This window comes from Typha latifolia, chromosome 4, assembly GCF_019914945.1.
Source record: "Typha latifolia isolate L0001 chromosome 4, TyphaL0001v2, whole genome shotgun sequence".
NCBI lineage: Eukaryota > Viridiplantae > Streptophyta > Magnoliopsida > Poales > Typhaceae > Typha > Typha latifolia.
Genome location: NC_133089.1, coordinates 4,451,821 through 4,473,974, shown reverse-complemented (window position 1 = coordinate 4,473,974; position 22,154 = coordinate 4,451,821). Strand labels below are relative to the sequence as shown.

General features: G+C 35.8%; 3 protein-coding genes across 4 annotated transcripts; 2 read left to right on the top strand and 1 right to left on the bottom strand.

The window, feature by feature from the left end:
• On the top strand, positions 1 to 10,310 carry LOC140787171 (putative 3,4-dihydroxy-2-butanone kinase). Of its 2 annotated transcripts, XM_073135957.1 has the most exons (21): positions 4 to 172; positions 366 to 439; positions 535 to 598; positions 1,488 to 1,597; positions 1,935 to 2,047; positions 2,143 to 2,190; positions 2,461 to 2,532; positions 2,617 to 2,706; positions 4,211 to 4,384; positions 4,570 to 4,653; positions 5,027 to 5,082; positions 6,048 to 6,178; positions 6,791 to 6,883; positions 7,507 to 7,571; positions 7,823 to 7,966; positions 8,066 to 8,109; positions 8,977 to 9,060; positions 9,197 to 9,264; positions 9,350 to 9,462; positions 9,541 to 9,636; positions 9,946 to 10,310. In XM_073135957.1, exons 5-21 carry the CDS (start codon positions 1,985 to 1,987, stop codon positions 10,075 to 10,077), a joined length of 1,557 nt encoding a protein of 518 aa, XP_072992058.1. In that variant the 5' UTR covers positions 4 to 172; positions 366 to 439; positions 535 to 598; positions 1,488 to 1,597; positions 1,935 to 1,984; the 3' UTR covers positions 10,078 to 10,310. The 2 variants fall into 2 exon arrangements, with proteins under 2 accessions (XP_072992057.1, XP_072992058.1); XM_073135956.1 differs by lacking the exon at positions 1,488 to 1,597 and having other exon boundaries at positions 1 to 172.
• Positions 10,311 to 15,659: 5,349 nt separating this feature from the next.
• On the top strand, positions 15,660 to 19,998 carry LOC140786736 (65-kDa microtubule-associated protein 6-like). The gene is made up of 12 exons (XM_073135360.1): positions 15,660 to 16,033; positions 16,338 to 16,541; positions 17,060 to 17,320; positions 17,685 to 17,900; positions 17,961 to 18,116; positions 18,202 to 18,361; positions 18,429 to 18,580; positions 18,710 to 18,797; positions 18,884 to 18,957; positions 19,052 to 19,126; positions 19,223 to 19,576; positions 19,667 to 19,998. Exons 1-11 carry the CDS (start codon positions 15,938 to 15,940, stop codon positions 19,568 to 19,570), a joined length of 1,830 nt encoding a protein of 609 aa, XP_072991461.1. The 5' UTR covers positions 15,660 to 15,937; the 3' UTR covers positions 19,571 to 19,576; positions 19,667 to 19,998.
• A 609-nt stretch (positions 19,999 to 20,607) lies between these two features.
• On the bottom strand, positions 20,608 to 21,111 carry LOC140787726 (zinc-finger homeodomain protein 11-like). Its single transcript, XM_073136817.1, has one exon. The coding sequence runs from the start codon at positions 21,109 to 21,111 to the stop codon at positions 20,608 to 20,610; it is 504 nt and encodes a 167-aa protein (XP_072992918.1).
• Positions 21,112 to 22,154: the final 1,043 nt, after the last annotated feature.

Here is a 22,154-nt window from a genome sequence, read left to right as displayed (position 1 = left end):
TTTGTGGAGACTCCCAACTCCCCTCCTCTCCTTCAGAGCTTGGTTTTTCGTCTCTCCTTCCGTTATCGGATTCCTCGATCTTTCCCTGTCTCGTTTGATTATAGCGGAATTGGATCAGATTTAGAATCCGCCATGGCATACCAAGGGAAGAAGCTCATCAACGATCCGAACGGTCTCCCCTCGACATCTACTCTTTTTTTTTTTGTATTCTTAATGAATTCTTTTCGTGATTTTTTGGAGCTAGATTCGTGTTATCTTTTCTCCTTCGAAAAATGTGGCAATGGTTGTTTTTTTAGGTTATCTTGCCTTAAGTTCCTTCAGTTCGTATAGTGATTGAGGAATTCAATTTGTGGGTATAAATGCAGATGTGGTGACTGAGTTTATTGAGGGCTTGGTGGAAACATATCCTGGTATGCAGTACTTGGATGGTTTTCCGCAGGTGACGTGAATATGGCAATCCGTGCTTGTGTGAGCGATTTTGTAGTCTCGACTGCAATGTTGATCGCGGTATTGAATCTTGTAACTGTATTGCAGATTAAGGTTGTTTTACGTGCTGATGTCACGACCGCCACTTACGATAAGGTCGCTGTCATATCAGGTGTGGAGCTTGAGAATTGTGTTTTCCTGTACGAATTAATTTCAATTTAACTAGCATGCAGATAGTGATGACGATTATGATATTTATGACCACGTATAGATATGCTTTAGGGAAAAGTACTTCACAAATTGGAGATAATGTTCTGTAATTTTATAAACGTTCACAGATTAGAGATTTTGAGTGCCATACTGATGCCTATGGTTTTTATTATAAAGACATTGATTGAACCAGAGGATGATAAATTATCTCAAAGCTTCCATTTGGTAATAAAAATCATATCAATTTGGTAGATCAACTCGCTTTTGATAGCCACAATCAATTCCAGCACAAGTAATGCTGTCTATTGAATGTTGTGTCCCCCAAATAATCACCCTTGCCTTGAATAACATTGAACAAATTTACCCCAAGAATTGTAGTACAAGGAAAATTGGTCCTGCTAGATTTCTTGCTTTTTCATTGTTTCTATGAAAGAACATCATTGCATATTAAACTAATACACCTTGTACTATGGATAAGTAAGCCATATTAAACTATGGAGGTGATTCCTCTCCCAAATCCCAATCTTGTAAAATTTCCTAGTTCTTTCTGCACTTTATTTCTTTGAGCTAACTGCTTGAGATTTCATGTAAGAAGGATGACTATTGTCTATCATGTTTGTTACATAAAGCAAGTATAGTTATTTTTAATCTCCACACCTTTCATCAAATCTTTAACCTTGGGATTGATGAGTTCAAGAGTCAGAGCTGGATCATCTAATTTGAAGATCCACATTGTTCATTGTACTCTAGGAAGCAATGTTCTTAAACCAACTTACGATTTGTTATTGAGAATCTGATTTCACTTGTATGTACGTTGAAGAAATTGTTATAATAATATCTTGTCGTTGTAGGTTGGACTAAAAGTAATGCCCCAAAAGGGCCTGTTGATGTCCTTAGCCTGAGGCTAGTGGAAGGAAAAACACCTGATGCTTTTGTGCAACCTGAGTATTAGTTTGACTGTGTGAGTACAGACCATTTATTTTCTTACCGAGATTACAGGACTTTAGTGTTATCTTATCACCCATTAGCTTAATAGGCCCTTTCTCATCCCTAATAATATCTAGTATCCTCTTTTTCTTAAACTATCATTACTATTAAAACTTGGCGAGCACTTCATTGACCTTCTCTAAGATATTGATTCCCTTTAGATCAGAATTTCTACAACTATTGAAAGTTATAATCTGGGATTAAAAAAATTCAAGTAGTGTCAAACTGTTTAGCTGAAGGATTTCCTGCAATAGGTACTAGGCCTTACTGCGGTTTCTACTTGTTTTGCTGACATTTGCTTCTATTAACAGGTGGCGGAAGTGGCCATGAGCCTGCTCATGCTGGATTTGTTGGGCCAGGGATGTTGACTGCAGCTATTTCTGGAGATGTTTTCACTTCTCCTCCTGTTGATTCAATTTTAGCTGTATAGTTTCTTGTCTTTTTTTCTTGTTTGCATTACTTGTTTCAATTTAACTGGTTCTGCCAGTCAATTATGTACCAATTAATCTTATATTTTAGGCCATTCGAGCTGTAACAGGTCCTAAGGGATGTCTTCTAATAGTTAAGGTATTTTCTTAACCTCCATTATAAGTCACAGGTATTTTTGCTGTGTGCCTTTTTTTCCTTGTCTGTTAGGCTTCATGACCTTTCTTGTGTTAGTGCTCTTAGTATTAATATTGATCAAGTATTTAGGTCTCTGTGAAAGTTGGAGTATCTAGTCTAATTGAATGTTTAAATCATAGAAAATATTGAATGTAGTTATATTAGTAACTGTCTAGCTGCTACAATCTCTCCATAATGGTGCTTCCTTTTTAAAAGTTGGTTTGTATCTTACAGAACTATACAGGCGATCGACTTAATTTTGGTTTGGCAGCTGAGCAGGCAAAATCTGAAGGCTATAAATTAGAGGTATATTAATCTCTATTGTCTTTATCAAGAGCAATATATAATAAGTGGTCTATAGGAAGCTTGCTATTATATATCCACCTATAGATGGTTATTGTTGGAGATGACTGTGCACTCCCACCACCTCGAGGGATAGCTGGCAGAAGAGGATTGGCTGGGACAATTCTTGTCCATAAGGTACTATTCCTCATTACTTTCTCTTATTATTGTGTGCTCTACGGCTGTAATACTAGGTAGAAGCATGCTGTAAAATCCATTTAGTCTTTTTTATAATCTACTAGATTGCCCTAAAGATATACGTTGCTTCTCCTTCAAGGACATAAACAAAAAATTATATATATATTCCTTGGCCATTGCTGATTTTTTTCTGAAAATCCTTTATATGAAGATTCTCAAAGCTACACTTGGCACATAGGCAGGGTATCTGATATAGGACAAACTCTTTGATCGTAGATTTGAGAAGAAAATATAATAAAAGTAACCAAACTCGGAGAATTTACCAATCGGGGTGTCAAAATCCACCGATATTGGAATCCACCAACGAACACTCAATATATCAAAACTCTCCAAAATATTTCGTTAATTGAAAAGAGAGGACTACAAGCCTTTATATAAGCAAAGCAAAAGACAAAAGTTGGCTAATAAGAACAAATGACGAAAATAGTCCTACAAGACTAGTCAAAATCTTCGTTAAGCTAGAGAGTCACTGGTACAGCTCTCTTGTGCGTACAAGAGTAAACATAACAATTAGTGGTGTCTACATCGGAATCCACCACAATTCCACGATATTTTTTCTAAATCCTCACAATTACAACAAAGGACAGCATTATGTATTTCTGTTCGTAGTCTCCTAGAGATGTTTGCATCCTTGCATGTTTGCATTCTATTATGCTCCACTTTTGAGGATTTTACTGGATTAGATTCCTTTTAGTCTTTTTCTTCAATATTATAAAAAATATATATAGTTTCACTTCAACTAGGAGTGCAGATGGGGGCCTTTGCCCTCTAAATATCTATTTGCCTCCTTTTTTCTGGGTTCAGTTTTATTATACATAAAGTCAAGTGCAAGCTGTATCCTGCGACAAGGACTTAGATTCTTGACAAATCAGCTCTCAGACATCTGGTCAAAGAAGATTGTACTATGTCTTTATTATTTGGGGCAATTTGACTCATTAAAATTAAAGAAGTGTAGGAGAGAAACTAGTTCTTTTGTGGAGGTTATAGTTGAAATATACTTGGTTTTAAAGAATTACATATAGGTTATTTGACCTGGTGTCACATTTGATATTTCAAAAATTACATTGTAACTTAATTGTAGCTCGGGCTATTTCATTTGTATTCTTGGATGCATAGTTTGAGACAGTAATGCTGCTTACAAGAAAAGATAAGAATAGGTTATTGACTTATTGTGGATATGTTATTGCTTGATACTCAAATGTGAACATGATGCTTTCTTCATGGCATGTCCTACATTCACACAAGTAATTAGAAAAGGACATTCCATGCAAGAGGTTCTAGGTTAGACGAGTTATTAGGAATAATGAGGTAATAATTATCACTTTCCTAAACACCTTGAATATGTCCTTTTAACTTTTAAGACACGCCCTCAAATAGTCATGCCCTATTTAAAACATATTTTTGTAAGTCTTTCTAATTCCACATTTGCTTCATTGATTGATAGGTTGCTGGGGCAGCTGCAGATGCTGGTTTATCCCTTGCTGATGTTGCTGCAGAAGCAAAGCATGCATCTGAATTGGTGGGGACAATGGGAGTTGCTCTGTCTGTATGTACACTACCAGGCCAGGTCACTTCAGATCGCTTAGGCCCAAAACTAATGGAACTTGGCCTCGGAATTGTAAGTCAATGTGTATTGATCAAAGTCAACTGTCAATCAACAGAGTTGATCTGTCTGTCTTTATCTTATTTAGTTTCTAACTTTTAAGTGTACTCCTGTGATCAGCTGTTACTACTTATTTAGAATATATTAGCATATTTAATGTATTTTTCCATGTTTAAAAATATGATTTGCTTTTCTTTTAGCATGGGGAGCCTGGCGCTGCTGTCATTGACCTCCAGCCTGTCGATGTAGTGGTTTCTCATGTTCTCGAGCAGATATTGTCACCGGTATGCTTAACACTTTCCTTCACTAGATTTTCTTTGTTGCATAACTAGTCATCAGTCAGTCATCGTGAATTAAAAAAGGCCGGCTCCTGCAGCTTTTTGTCTTGAGTGCCTTCTGACTGCCGATCCATATTGAGAAGTACACTTGCTTTTTCAAAACTTTAGAGACTCAGTGAAAACTTGAATTATCTATATACGAGAAGTATATTAGGCTTTTTCTTATACATATCACCGAGAAACTTTTTGGTTGAAAGATGTTACGGTTTCTTTTATTAGAATCTGATTTTAATAAGATTATGAAGATCTTAAATTACTAATAAAGTCCTACACAATGAAGAATTTCCTGTTTCTCCACTAATTTTTCAATTTCTTGCAGGAAACAGAATATGTTCCTATCACAAGGGGAAGTAGAGTGGTTCTCATGATTAATGGGTAAGTACACTTCTGTCTTTTATTTTCTGTTCTACTATTTGAGAAAAAAGATAGCAAATCAACAGCATAAACATGTAATTTGTTCTGGATGTGTTAATCATTTTATGGTTCGAAGTGCAACCATCTTTTCATATATATATATATATATAAGAACAACATGCTCCGGAAATGATAAGTTATTGAAAATATTAAAATAAATTCAGATAAGGAAAAAAACCAAGAGCTATCTATGGTATTAACACTCCTTAATATACCCAAATTCCTAGGTTGATTAGGTCAAAACTCAAAACTGATCTTAGTGCCTTACCCATATATTTATGAATAAAAAACCAAATATTAACTTATTGACCTAAATTACATAAATTGAGACTTAATCAGGAATAAGAATATTTGCCTAATGAATGTTGAAAACTATAGAAAATTAGAAATTACCTAAATAACTTAATTCTAACTAATCTTGACTCAAATACGATGTCACAGCAGTTACTTAGGTCATATTGTGTGAGAAACAGTTAATGTATGGCCTTTTGAACACAGACAAAAAGCAACTATTCAGACCCAGTTGATTGATTTTCCCTATCACACAATCTTACTGCTGATAAAGAATGTACTTTAGCAGCAAAAAGGGTCCATACTAATAATTATCTGTTCTTTATCTCATAGTAGCTTTCAATTGAACTAATATGTTTCAATCATTATCTTATCCTGATAAAATAAATATTGGTAGGTTAGTGGACTCTTTAAAATAAGACTGAGAATTATTTTTATTTTTAAAAAAATTAATCTTTTTAAACTGCAAACATTTATTTTTATTTATTTTTATATGGTTTACCATAAAATACATGATTGATGAACCGAATGTCTTAATCTTAAGAAGCATTCTAGATCACTACATCAGAAGAAAGTGATAAACATTTTGAAAGGCAACTTAGAAGTCATTTTAATTTTAAATGTATAATATACAGATTGGGTGCCACTCCAATGATGGAGCTAATGATTGCAGCAAGAAAGGCAGTTCGAGAGCTACAACTGTCATATGGAGTTGCTGTTGAAAGAGTCTATACTGGCTCATTTATGACTTCGCTTGATATGGCAGGTTAGTTATGGCAAGTAGCTTCATCAAATTCTAAGCATAGTTTGGAAAAAGAAGTAACTTGAGTCTCAATTTGCCTCACACCTAGTGGCAGGACTCCTGCGAAAAGCCTTAGGACTAGTGTTTGAGGCCCTAGAATCTTACATTTGCACTATAGATTTGTAGAAAGAGGCATTTGGAAATTAAATGTCTTGGAGCTTTTGTTAAGATGTATGTATATGGAGGACATACATAATTACATTTTTATCATAAGAGTTAAAAGTAAAAAAATGTGATTAATGTTTTGTGATTGCATGACAATTTGTTCCAGAAATTCAGATATATAAATTAACTTGCAAGATAAATATAGTAATAGAATAACCAAGTAAGTGCATATGAGGCATTGCAATATGTGATCTTTACATAATTTTAACTGAGTAAAAGGCTTGTATACTTCGTCTTTATTAATGTAATGTTCTTATGTTGTAAATATTAGATCATTTGAGGTTTGCAACTTGTATCTTGGGGCCTATGCCTTGCTTCGTCATGAATCTGAGTGCATGGACTAACACCTGTTGTTCAATACACTGATTTAAGCCTTTGAGTGCTTGCTAGATCATAAAGTTTTTTGCACAGGATTCTCCATCTCAATTTTGAAGGCTGATCAGGCAATTTTGCAGCGTCTTGATGCCCCGACTAAAGCTCCTTATTGGCCTGTTGGTGCTAAAGGTAATGAACTTGCTATTGGTAGGCAAACTTAATTAGCTTGATCAATCAGTAGAATAGCTAAATATAGATATATGTCATAATATGTGCCTACTGCCTACCTGCGCACATTCAAAGTGGAATTTAGCCTCAAAACTCTTAGTGGATATCTTGTAGATCTACTAGCATAGTGTTATTGAACTCGTATGGACAAAGAGTTGTTAAAATGCAACAACATTTGATTGAGCTTTTGATTCTGTCCAAGCCTATTTCTGACTGCAAATTTATCTTGAATATGTATTGTTGTCTAATTGTGTTTAGCTGATTTATCTTCAAACACCAGCTAGGAAGCAGAGTTCATTCTGTCATTTCCTGCACCTTTATCTTATCCAGAAGTATAATGCTTACCTATTTTTGTTCTGTGTCTGGTTTCTCGGTCTGTATTATTTCACTTGTCCGTCTATTTCTGATGCATGGATGACTGATATTGGACTAATAAATTCTCATCTTCGGTTCTGAGAAAAAAATGAAACTATTTGTCATGCACAAGAACCACATCTCTCTCCCTGTTATTGTGAATTCTTTTGGTTGTTTTAGTGCTTAATAAATTTTATAGTATAACATATAACAGATATTTTAACCTGTAGGAGATCGTCCACCTGCGAAAATTCCTGTTCCTGTTCCACCGTCCTGTTCAGCAAGAACTGAGGAGGTAAAACTGTGAAATCATTTTCAATTGCAATTTCCTACAAATGAAAGGCTCAGCTTTTCTTTTTTATCAAAGTATACATTCCTTCAGTAGTGTAACAGACAGTTATACCTTGAAGCACTCAAGTAGTTATTGCTGTGTTTTGTGTATTGCTCGTCATCTCTAGGTTCTAAATTTGACAAATATGGTGCAATATTGATAGAGCATGTGTTTGTTTCTTAATTTATCCACTTCAAGTATCTACTCTTTATCAGATACTTGGGCAACCTCAAGAGCTAACCAAGCAAGGGTGCATTCTGGAGGCTGCTATTGAAGCAGCTGCTAAAGAGATTATCAGTTTGCGAGATAAATTAAATGAGTGGGACAGTAAAGTGGGTGACGGTGACTGTGGGACTACTGTGAGTTCTCATATTTGTCACTATAGTACTGATGTTGCTCCTTCTTATTTTTTCTTCTATCTTTCTTGTCCCATAATCAAAATATGTTTTCTTTTTCAGATGCATAGAGGTGCAGCAGCTATTCTTGAAGACATGAAAATATGGTAAAGATTTATTTATCCCTTTTTAAGAAAAGTCTAAATGTTTAGAAGGAATTTTTCTTCAAATTGTTGCTTGCTTTCTGAGCATATACAACCTTGCAAAAAGAGCCTTGCAACCTTTCTATGACAATATAGATTAATTCTTGTCTTTCTCATTTGCATCTGTTTTTTGTTATTTTGCTTCAGTAGTACTTATAGTGGTTTAGTGCTTGTACTAGCCATCTTAACTTATATATCATTATATGCTTATGTGTATCTATATGCTTATGTGTATCTTACTGGTTCTTTATATAGAATAAGCTTGCCTTGTTATCTATCATTATTTATATGTGTTTTAACTTCCAACCTCCTAGCCCAAGAGTATCAACATTCAACAATAAAACTTTCAGAACAATAACACATTGCTTTCGTACTGGCATTTAATTGTTAATCAACCACTTTTAGTTGGGCAAGAAAAACTATTGACAAGAAGTACGAAGTTAGCATGTTTCTTGATCTCACTGTTTTTCTAATACTAAGAGTATGTTGGCAATACATGATTTGACGAATATATGATTATCCAAATATTTGAATCTGCTTTTGATGAGCATTCTACTATTTTCATTTCTCCCTTGACTTTGACTATTATTCCTATAGATTTAGGAATTTTCTATGATCAAGCTAATGGAATTTGGTACTCAGGTTTTATGAGTCCATCTATAAATTCAGCAGGGAAAGCACACACTGCTGTTCCACGTTTTTTTTTTTTTCCGTGCTCGTCTCCTATTGGTGTCCATGCCCTTTCTCAACCTACAAGTATAAACTTAGAGTGTATACCTTTACCTTTAATGAAGCAGATCTGGAGATTTAACCAATTTTTTTGCTTCACAGTTACCCTATGAACAATGCTGCAGAAACAGTAAATGAGATTGGGGCCTCAATCCGGAGGGTGATGGGTGGAACAAGCGGGATCTTGTACTGTGCCCATCTTATCTTCTGACTATCAACAATGAATTTCAGGAGTATCTAATTATTTTGCAATGCTTTTTACTGATGGGATACTGGAACTTGGAATTCTGACCAGTAAAGGCAACAATTCATTGCTTGACAGGTATGATATTTTCTGCAAGGCTGCCTATGCAAGCTTAAAGGGAACCTCAATAATCACAGGAAAAGAATGTAAGCATGTTTTCATTTTATTGATGCTGTTAATTGCCAAATCTCATCCTCTGAGCAAATTTAGACACATCTGCTTTCTATCCAGGGGCTAATGCTTTAGAGGCATCTATTGCTGCTGTCAGCAAATATGGTGGTGCTAGTGCAGGCTATCGCACAATGTTGGATGCTCTTATTCCTGCATCAGCAGTCCTGAAAGAGGCAAGGGAATGCCCACTATAATAGTTTTTTTTAATTTAAATATATCTAGCTATTATATGACGTCATCTTTATTATCAGAGGTTGGATGCGGGAGATGAGCCTTCTACAGCTTTTGTTGTATCTTCTGAAGCAGCTTTAAGTGGTGCCCAATCTACTAAACATATGCAAGCACAGGTATCCTTATTTTCCTCCTTTCTTCCTGCAAATAATGTTTTAATTACATCAGCTTAGTATCCCTCCTTTCTTCCAGCAAATAATTTTTGAATTACATTAGTTAAGAACATGTACTAGATAGCATTAACTTGGTTTCATTCGTCTCAATTGTTCCGTCATAATTCTAATAAAATTATGTATCTATTAATTGGAATTTGCTTGTTACTGGAGAGCATAGGAAATTGAGGTCTTTATATCTGATACTGACTACTTATTTGCTTATATATATATATATATTCTTTATTCACTAACAAATGATAAAATTTTCAGGCTGGTCGATCTTCATATATAGCCGCAGATCTACTGGCTTCAGTTCCTGACCCCGGAGCAATGGCTGCTGCCTCATGGTATCGAGCTGCAGCCCTTGCTGTGAAGGGCAAGCTGCAGCCTTCACAAAACTAATGGCAGCTATGTTATGCTTGCCTCTTCCTGACTAAAGTGCCATAGCTAAATGATAGATCTTCCTACATTTTGTTCCCCTTAATTCGCATATTTTCCATCTGTTCCCTCCATGAAATGAGGGAGCTAAGATTTTTTTTTTCTTGATATCTCAGTCAGAAGAATGTATAAAATTCATACAAGGGAAAACCTATTGTGATAGAAGAGCACCATGTTAAGGGAAAAACTTTGCACTCTCTGTTGCTGTCCTTTTTCTGAAGATGATAATTATGCTATCTTGAAAGCATATAATGAGGCAGATATTAAGCCAAGCCTCGAGTGAATTGGAATTTGGGCGGGGACAAATCCTTTAGATGTTAGTTAATAAGCATGCAACAATGGGCGCATGTTCATGAAGTGCAATCCACATAAAATGTTTGTGCAGGAACTCAAATAATGTAATACGAGATTGATTAGGAAATCTGCAAGGTAGAAATGTGAATATATTACAAGAAACTAGGGATTTCTTTGCCAATTCCAATGGGAAATAAATATAATAGGTGTGAACTTGAAGAGTGCATAAGTGAACTCTTATAAGTGTTTCCTTTTTCTGGTAAATTCTTTTAAGTACAGTTTAGAATAGATTAACCATGGGAATGGTGTAAATGTTCAGTCGAAGACTTTATATGGGATTATTTGATTTCGGAACAGCCATGTATTGCTAGTTAAGTAGACAACTGATAGACAACCCTGTAAGAAAATATAAGTTATTGATTAACTGCTGTTGCGAAAGTTATATGTTAGGCCACAGTTTCTTTGAATAAGTTTCATACCTTTGATCTTTATTGATTGCATTTTCTTGAATTATCAATTGTACGGTTACCTCATTAACCAATTTACAACATTCTCTGTGCTTAGTATTTTACCAGCATCTTGAAGTTAGGTTTTCTAAAACTTCTTCTTCTCAAGTTTAGATATTGGTTAATATCTGGAGGGAAGTTTAGGTATTAGTTGATTGTAGAGTTCGGTATGTTTTGCTTGTTACTGACAAGGAATTCCTGCCTATTTGGCGTTTAAAGGTTATTTTCCCTATGTTAATCTCATCTCTCTCTCTCTCTCTCTCTCTCTCTCTCTCTCTCTCTCTCTTCATATGAATACTATTATGAAGCTGCCTGCTGTTAAAACAGCCCCTTGTAATTGTCTTATGTTCCACATTCACACCCAGATCCCATCCAAGCACCTAACTGTATCTTTTCACCAAATTCAAATGTAAGGCACTTATTTTCTTTTTGGACCTCCATTATTTTGCTTTTTCTTTCTTCTTTCTGTTCTTTGTCTGTTCCTTTAATAGTTGGTAAACAGGGCTAAATTTTCTTGGAATATTCCTCTGATGAATTTGCTACATATAGTACTATCTAAATAGGTTGCTATTTAATAACTTGATTAGTTCATGGATCATATCTATGATTGATAGGAGGGTTAAGGGCAGGTGGCAACCACCCTGGATTTCAAGCCAAGGGTGTAATCTAATATAAGCAAAGAAATGCCTCATTTTCATCTTAGCTAACTGTTGACACCAAGGCTTCTCATTGATGAGAGTATTCTGAAGACAGATTTGAGAATCTTTGCCAAGTCCTTCAGGATAGATGATGGAAGGATCCAACAAGACATTTTGGATATTAGCTACCAATGATTATTTGGTACTCTTTGCTCCTCATTGCAGTAGTTGCAGATATAGATACCTTTCGCAGATAATGGAAGGATCCAACAAGACTTTGGGTATTAGCTATCAATGATTATTTGGTACTCTTTGCTCCTCATTGCAGGTATAGATACTTTTTGCTGTCATTTGGCCCAGCACATCTAATTTCATATAATATGAATATCATTCCACAACCAACTATCATTATTTGGGTTCCTTGTTTGCTTATCTAAAGTAACTTAAAGAATCCTTGATTTTTTATTTTTTATTTTTTATTTTTTTATTTTTTCTAACAAAGGTAGCACTTGCATCCATAATCTAAATCTTGCCTATGATCAGAAGTTTGGAAGTTAAGTTTTCCTCTCTGTCTCTCTCATTGGACTATAATACAGAGGGATGGATCAGTGCAAAAAAAATCCCCTATGTTCTCTAATGAGCTTTTATCTAGTTTACCTTAGATAACAGCAACAAAGTTCTACCACTATCACTATGCCTTTGCTATTGAAAAGACGTAGTACTCAAGAGGAATGCCAACTTCTCTCTTCTCTACCATTTTATAATTTTATATTTATTAATTATTATTCTTAAAAAGGCATAGCTCGTGTTAACTATCATTTCAATCACTTTTTTTTCTTCTCTATCAAAGTATATTTTAGTTATTGGTTAACTATCATTTCAATTTTATATCATTATAAACTATACTAGTTTACAAAAAGAATATAATAATAGTTATATTATAATAGGTTTTTTATAATATTATTAAAAATTAGATTAGTTATACTAATATTAAAAAAAATTCATGTATGCTTTTATTTTCCTTATATGCCCCTTTAAAATTGATATGTTTGAAGACCTCTTAAAACATATATATATATATATATTATAGATACCCTTATAATTACTTTTCAAATTTAGGATGAAGAGTTTAATAGGAAAAAAATAAGAATATCCTTAATTAAGAGAAATAATTAAAAACTAAGATAAATAATTGAAAACTAGAATAAAAATATTTTTATTATTTTATATTTTAATTATTTAAGTCTTAACTGCTACTTAACTCTAAGGAGAAGTTAGGCAAAAGAAAATTAAGAGTTTTAAGGATATGCACATAAAATTCAGTGTGTTTCGAGGGGTATATATATATATATATATATATATTAAATATTGAGTATATAAGTGAATAAATTTTTTTTTCGAAGGTTATATATGTAAAATTCTAAAAAAAATAACTCTCCAACTCCTGTCTCACCTAAAAATGGGTACTTAGGCAATAATAAATGACTTATGAACAGTCAACATCACTAGAAATGGTCAAATCTTAGAAAACTTTTAACTAGGCGCAGCCTATAAATTAAGAAGTAAACATCAAGCTTGATGTGCTTTAGTATTTGGCATGCAAGCCTTTATTTGCTGTGGCCATGAAAGAATCTTGTCTGGTCCCTTGATCACTACCAATGCCAGTAGTTATCAAAGTCCATTAGAATGTTTTGTTAAGATAGTGAGTGGATTATTAAGTGGTAGGATGACTCATTCCAACCTTCAATTTTATGTTGTTTTCTTTTTCTCATTCCCTCTCTCCCCCTCTCTCTCTCTCTCTCTCTCTCTCTCTCTCTCTCTCTCTGATAATTATTTAGTGGGTCACCTCCCTAATATACCTTCTAAAGAGGGTTTTGAAAGTATATATATATATTCCTTAAAATATTTTGGATACTTAGATATCCCTTGATATTTGTACATGTGTTCCTTAAAATTTTATTATTTTAACTATAACTTATGAACTCTCTCTATTCTATCTCTCTCTCATGGTTGTCTTTGTCTGATAATCCTATTGCCCTAGTGATGAGAATAGTTATGAAAGATATACCTTTATTTTGGCATGAACAAATTAAGGATTACGATTATATTGTGGCTCCATGGATTTATTGCCCGGTATCAAACCCCACTAGTAGTTAAGCCATTATGATCAGTGTCAAGGTCTCAATAGACCTACTACTTAACCCACTAATTAAACTTATGCCTTCTGTGGTTGAACTAATTAACCATTTACTCTTTCCTTTTAAGACATCAAGACATTTGAGCTACTGCTCTGAGAGGTTCGTATGTTCTCGAGTTTGATTATTAACGCTATTAATTTAACTGGAATATTAGTAAGTTTTTAGTCCATGTTACAATTAAATCTAAAGCTTCTAGAGTTAGAACTAGTAACACCCCCATTTAAATTATATATATATATATATATATATATATATATATATATATATATATAAGCGGAGGCTTCAAGGTCACATCAAATTTAGCCAAGTGTTCATCTCTTGGAGTTGTTTAACGAACAATTTGGACCGTGTGTGTTTGACAAGTACAATCTAACAAATCTTTGATGTTGGAAGTCAGCCATGATCAAGCTAAAGCTTTTCCTAATGACTCGATTAATCTTGTCAACTTGTCAAGTGACGAGATGATATTCTCTTGCATTGAAAGAAGGAAAAAATAAGAAAGAAGAAGAAGAAGAAGAATAGAAGCTAAAAAGTAGTGATGTTTATTATCAGAGTCGTCGTCTTTAAAAAGAATATAAGTGCTAAAACTTTTGCCAGTCTTATATATATATATATATATATATGAAATTAGATGTGCATTCACCATCGATGCCAGCTTAATTAGTCTTTGGTTCACACGTCTCTTTCTACTGGCCGTAGACTACGACTTATTCTTATTCTCATACTCACCCCCTCAACATATTGCATGCTTTCAATTAGTTATCGCATGGCCGGCCTTGTTATTATTCGATTAAGACACATATAGCATTACCAAACTTCTTTTAATATTTCTATAAACCATAGCATATATATCACCACCACCACAGTTATCATTCTAATTAACTCTTCTTCTTCTTCTTCTTCTTCTTTTATCATTCTAATTAACTCTGTGCAAAGAGATGCTATTTGTGCATGAAATTATAGCTGTACTAATTGTTCTTACTTCTGACTATACACACACACACACACATAAATATATATATAGAAAGCAATATAAGAATCAGAGAAGCTTCGTTAGGATAAGACTGGGCTCACCGTAACCATATATGGCAGATAATATATAATAAATGTTCTTAAGATAAACAAAGATTCCACCCACACGACCAACCTCTCATAATAGAATTTGGTACACTGTCACTTCTCTTTCGCTTCAACAGCTCCTTTTTCTCCACTCATGTTACATTTCTTTTCTTCTTCTATTATCGGATGCTCTTTCTCTTCTTCTCTTTTTTAATCTAAACCCAACCATATGTGTGTTAAAAATTAAAGTATTATAGATATTATTAGTCTATTAGCTTTAAGTTTTTAGGTCGAAGATACTTTTCCAGAGGTTCATTAATTAGCATGTCACGTCTTATGGAGACATGATCTACGTAATTGGTATATTACCTGAGGCATTTTTTATACTAGTTTAGTTTTATTTATTTTCTTAAATTTGTATGAGAAAGCTCATATTAATTTAGGATATTATGTTGTTTAGTTGTAAATAACTATAGCAGTGTGATAATCACTATTTCAGTAAAAAAATTAAAATAGTTTTTATAATGAGTAAATGATGAGACAAGAGAGAAATTAAAATTATAGTTTACTTAAATAATGTCAATGATAAAATAATAATCAATAAATATAAAAATATTAGATAAATTAGGGGGAATACTCATTTTTTTAATGCAACACCCACTAAATGATCATATGATAAAGATTCCCTTCCTGCTATATCATAACAGCCTTAAAATATTATTTTGTGACTAACTAACAAATCATTGTATACGGATTATAATACGTACAAATTGAAACCCCTTTAAATTTTTTTTTTATTTTTTATCCTCTTGCCTTCTTCAAATCTTTGTAACCATTCCATGCAAGTCTTTGTTCTTTTCTTTTACTTCTTTTCCTCTATCTTTCAAGATTATTCTACTTCACAATCCACAAATACACCTCTTCTTCACGTACCTACCTTTTGCTCCTACTAAACCCCACAAAAGCCTTGCAAATCCCAACTCATATCTAACGTCACTATTTTTCCCTCGCTCTTCTCTTCTTTGGTGTATAAACTGCAACTTTTAGAGTTCAAATCGTCTTAATTTGTAACAAAGTCCTCTCCTTTCCTCTTTCCATCATCTTGTTTCTCTTAGTAGCAGAGAGAGGGATGGGAGAAGTAGGGGTGGAGTTTGGGGTTGAGCCCATGATCAGGGGAAGCATGGCTATGGAGAACACTTGTGGCGCTTTGGTCAGAGAGCTCGAGGTCCTTTTTCTCTATCTTGGATCTTGAAGCTAATGGTTCTCGATTCTAGTTTTTATTTGTATTTATCTTTTGTCCTGTGTTGTCTTGGTTCCAAGTTTAATTTGTTCTGTGAGTACATGCAACCTAAGTAGTTAGAGAATTGAAGGAATCCATGGTTAGTGGGCATCTTGGTGTTCTTAACCCAGCTTTCCAAACTAAATTTGCTAATTTGTTATGGATTGTTGCCCTTCAAATTGCCTTCACTTCAATCCTATTTTAAATGATTGATAGATTGACTAAATGTAAGTTGGACTTTTGAGAGCAGTGCTTATGGACAGAGATTGGGGAGGACAAAGAGGCTAAAGATCGCATGCTTATGGAGTTAGAGATGGAGTGCATAAAGGTGTATCGCCGGAAGGTCGAAGAGACCAGCAATGAGAAGGCGCAGCTCCATCGCTTGCTAGTGTCTCAAGAAGCAGAGCTTGCAGCTTTGGTGGCTTGCCTTGGTGAAAACTCTCTCCAATTGGAGGTAGATTTCTCCTATTTCCTCTATCTTTTAATGTTTATTATTTCTGCCCAAGTTCATATGTTTCATATCTGGTTGAGGTTGACCTTATTGGGGGACCACTTGTATGTATTTTGAAAAATAATTTAGAGCATGATATCCGAGAAGGTCAACAATATATGCTTTGCCAAATGGTAAAGGGAAAAATACATTTCACACCGTACAGTTCCAATGATAAACGAAGCAAAACAAACAGCTAGGTGAATGAAGAATTTGGGGTTTCTCTCTCATTCACAAATCGATTTCTTTGACTATAATATGGCTGGCAAATTTGAAGTTAGATACTAAGTAATAGTTTCTAGAGAACGGCATATGATTCTGGTTTTCAAAACATGCATGTACAAGCCCTCTCATACGAAGCGTAAATTCCTGGGCAAAACTAAATATTTGTAAATTGCTACTTATTGGATCACATCTCTTCTGGTACATTGATCTGGTAGACTAATTACTCTTATGACAGTTGAAGTAATCCTTCTCTGCAGATGGCAAAAAATAAAGTGGCATTGAAGGAGCAGATTGCTTCGGTGACACCTATCTTGACAGATCTAAGGGCAAAGAAAGAGGAAAGAATGAGACAGTTTGCTGATTTGCGATCACAGATCGAGAAGATCAGTGCAGAAATTGCAGGACACAATCATCAGTATGATCCTTCTTCTAAATATATTAAGATGGATGAAATTGATTTGTCAATTAGGACACTCACTGAATATCAAAGGCATCTAAGCAACCTCCAGAAGGAGAAGGTAACTTTTGCTATGCAGAAAGTTAAGATGTGCTGCTGTCATTAGTGTTGTTATCTTTTTTTATATCTACCAGTTAATTGACTTCTGACTGCTGAGATGGAACTTTTAATTGCTAATTTGTCACGAAATAGGCTGAAGGCCCTGAATTGAGATAAAAGAGTGAATAGGATCATAAGCATATGCAAATCTAATATTTCACCTGGATAAACTACTTTGTGGATGCAACTGTTAGAGAGAGAGAAAGAGATTCAATACCATGAACATGAATCTATTGTTGCTTGCATCATGAACTAGCTGTTGTTTCCAATCTGTTTTATTTAACAGAAGCAATTCATTCTTGACACATTTGATCTACCGTTTTCAGTCCGATCGCCTTCATAAGGTTCTGGAGTATGTGAATGAAGTTCATTTCTTATGTGGTGTCCTTGGGTTGGACTTTGCAAAGACAGTTGATGAGGTGCACCCTAGCTTGCATGAAACAGGTTCAGGGAAGTCCACAAACATCAGCAGTAACACCCTGGATGGTCTTTCTCAAGTGGTCTTAAAATTGAAAGCAGAAAAGAAGATGAGAGTACAAAAGGTTTTTATCCATTACATTATATCTATACTAATGTCTTGAGCAGCTCTAACACATCTATAGTTGCAAGAAACTGTGAAATCGCTGGTTGAACTGTGGAAAGTGATGGATTCGCCTGAAGAAGAGAGGAGGCATTTTGGAAAAGTGGCAACCATCGTTGGATCTTCAGAAGAGGATGTTGCGTGTTCTGGTGTATTGTCCCTAGAAATTATCAAGCAGGTTTGATACCTTGTCCCCTCGATTTTTAGTCACTCACCATCAACTGAGAATTTGGTGATTCTCATTTGTAATTTGTCCTTCACAGACAGAAGCTGAAGTCGAGAGGCTGACAAAACTAAAAGCCAGCAGAATGAAAGAGCTTGCCTTGAGGAGAAGATTAGAACTGGAAGATATATGCAGAAATTCACACATTCAACCTGATATGAGCACAACATCAGAGAAAACTATTGCGCTGATTGATTCTGGTATGTCTCTGAAATCACATATCATTGTGTCAACACCTGGAAATGTGCTGAATGTTTGGACATTTAGGTCTTGTTGATCCATCTGAACTCCTAGAAAACATTGAGGCACAAATAGTGAAAGCCAAAGAAGAAGCTCTAACCAGAAAAGAAATCATGGAGCGAGTTGATAAATGGCTAATGGCTTGCGAAGAAGAAAATTGGCTCGAGGAATATAACCAGGTACACTTGTTTCACCTGCTTCCTGATAAGATTATGCATCCCATGGAAATAATCATTTGTGTATCAATTTTTGTATTCAATTTTTGTTCCCTATTTCAAAGCTGGAACATGACAACTGCTGATATGCAGGATGCAAAAAGATACAGTGCTGGAAGAGGTGTCCACCTGAATTTGAAGCGAGCAGAGAAAGCAAGGGCAATTATCAATAAAATTCCAGGTGATTGTATTTTCTAAAGGGCTATTGGTAGCTCTGCTGAAACTTTTACTTGATTTACTAGATGCTGAGTAGAAATTATGTTCCAGCTATTGTCGACAACTTGATGATTAAGACGTTTGCATGGGAGGATGAAAGAAACATGCCTTTCCTATATGATGGGGTAAGAAAGATTACTCTTTAATCACATATAACATTAGTCCACACCTTCCTAATCATCTTTTTTCTTTTCTTTTGGTGCTCTTAAAAATTTGAAGGTTCGTTTAGTTGCTGTCTTGGAAGAGTACAAGCTTACCAGATTACAAAAGGAAGAAGAGAGAAGGCGATACCGGGTAGGTTCTGTGATTTAGTATCAATTGTCCTTCCTCCTTTCTGCCCTCAACGATAAGCTGCAAATTTTGCATTCATCTATCCTCTTTTTTTTGCAGGGACAGAAAAAGTTGCAGAGTATACTGCTAACAGAGAAGGAACCATTGCATGGTTCAAGGCCTAGTACAAAAAGGGGTGGAAGCTTTAACAGAAAGACAAATGGGTATTCTACAAACGGAAGCGGAAATGGATTCATGACTCCTACACCCCGGAGAGTTTCTGCTGGCAGTGCAACCCCTGAGCTTCTGACCCCACGCTCGCATAGCGGTCGTCATAATTGGTACTTCAGCGATTCGAGGCATCTCCCGACTGCACCGTTTAACTTCATTGCCTTATCTAAAGAGGGTAGCATGTCTTCCTATGCGTCCATCAGCGGCTCAGAACCCGACTCTCCTCTTCTGCTTTAAATCCAGGTTGAATTGGTAGTTCTTGTATTTCTTCCAATTTTTTCTCGCTGTAGTTGAATGAAGACACCAACTTCAGATCCTGATCTTTTTATGCAGGAACAACCGTCTTGGTTTCATGGTGCTTTGATGCTCATTCTCGAAATTCTAATTCAACATTTTCAGAGTGCTGCTGACAGCAATCCATATGTAGTGCTTCACTATCAGTCTGTCACAATAGGAACTAACATACTGGTGCCATCCTTCTTCTCTGGGCTTGATAAGTAAGTTGATTATTTGATATAAATTGAATAGGAAAAGTGTTCTGCTATCTGTTTTTTGAACTCTCATGTACATAAATGTGTAATTCTATCGTCTCTCAGCTTTCTTGCGTGGCTGTATCACCTTACAATTGCAGTTCATGTTATATTATTGTCCTGTAATTCCCTTTAGTTTTTTAGCTACCTCTACACCATATGAAAATGCTACTATAAAGTCTCATTATAACCTCTACACTATAAAGTGACATTACCAGTGGTAAGTAATATAACATTTGCCTCCCTACTCCAAACAAAAAACAAACGAAAAAAGAAAAAGGGAACCATAGCAAGTAGCTCACATGCAAGTCCAAAGAAGTTGTTAGCATTTAATACTCATGTGATGCATCTGCCCACTCTTGTAGAGCTCTCATGCTAGCTTTCACTTTGAAGTCTGAACACAAGTGCATGCCCTCCTTGCCCTAGAACTCAAAGACAAATATGAAGAGCTCCTACATATATAATATTCTCAAAACAGAGGCTACTTAACGAGATTGAGACTCCGAGGTTAAAGTTAATCATTCTAATAACGTTATTAGAATATCTGTAAACTCATCTTCTAAGAATCTCATTTGGGTTCCATGTTAGTGCTAAGTTAACCCAAAAGATTGCTCTACAAATATTTTGTAAAATGATGCACGGCAAAATAAAAGATATAAACCATTAATACTTGAAAGTGTAGGGACATAAATCCAAGATTTCCAAAACCAAAGGAAAACAAAGATCAAAGACGATGCAGTACTACTACATGGATTCCTCCTTGGCCTCCTCATCAATCTCTGCGTAAGTTTGACTAGTGGAGGAAGAATTAGGCAGAGTAGTAGTAGTAGTACTGCTACTAGTACCATTCTTATGGTTGTGCATCCAAACCTTAAACACCTGCCGACTCACGCCGATCTCGCGGCAAAACGACGCCACCTCGTCGTCGTCCCTCTTCGCCGGTAACCTCCACCCGATCCTCTCCGCGAACCCCGCCATGCTCGCCTTCTGCTCCTCCGTGAACTTCGTCCTCGTCCGCCGCCTTCCCTCCGTCCCCTCCTCCACCGAGGCGGCGGCCGCGAAGTAGTCGACGTAGGCCTTCCGGTGGAAATTGCGGTGGCAGCCGCACGCCGCGCAGTTTAGCGCCCCCGCCGCGGCCGCGGCGTCCGGGGTGTACTCGCAGCAGCCGTCGGCGGCGTAGGTCCCGAGCTTGGCCGCGTGGTTCCGCATGCACTCTTTGTACACCTCTCTCTGCCTCTCTGCCTCCATTTCTATATAAAAAAAGAAGAAAGGAAAGCTCGGCTTTGTTCATTTCTGGGCTACGTAGGAGGAAGGGGGGATTATATAATGTCCTCAGGGTGTGGATTGTTTACTGATTTGGTCACACGGAGTAGAGTTATTTCCAAGGATGCCATTGGTAAAAAGAAACTAGAAATATACATGCACGGGAATGTCATGGCAATTCGGCAAATCTCGAGGTGGGAAGCTTGAGAGTTTTGTCCAATCCGCGAACCAGAAATGGCAAAATACTTTTCTACTGGGTCATGTTGAGGAAGTTGCCAAAATTAGGATGGGTCTCTAAATCTGTTGTCCTTCAGCTGTGGGGGTCCCGACAAGGGGTGCGAAGTTACATTACTACCCCTTGCCTAATTTTTTTCCTTAAGCACATGGCCTTCTGTAGATCTTAGAGGATGCCGACATGCGCGTAGGTTCTCTAATAAATGTCTTTAAGCTGCACGAATTTCGTACGCAGCGTTTCTGATTCCGTGTTCGAGCCAGTGGGATTACTTACGTCGGGTGGATGTCCAACTGGTATTGTACAAGATCCTCTACTCTCTTGTCGTAATTGTGGTGGGCTCTTAATATACGTGAGAGAATGAAGTGGAACGATTAAAAAATTTCCTACAATTTACGGTTTCATGCTTGCCATGTCTTCATACAACTAAAATCTAGATTTAAAACTTTAATACTATTTCACTAAATATCTCCTCAAAAAACAAACAAAAAAAAATTATAATTATCCATTAGAATATTCACCATCTCATCATAGGAAATGGTAGAAAAGCTAGGGAAATACTATTAAGTTAGTGCCAAAGTGCAACTTATGGCCACTAGCAGTAGGGCAAAAACTTGAGCAATATTTTTCACCTCTTGGCCTCACACTGACCACCTTTTTAATTAATTAATTAATTTTGGGGTCCAACCAGGGGGGTTATGACAACTGTCTCCATCCAGGAACCAAGTTGAGGATCGTTGAAGGTTTGAATTACAAAGGGAGTCATGAATCGGATAAGGTTTGGCAACTCTTTTTT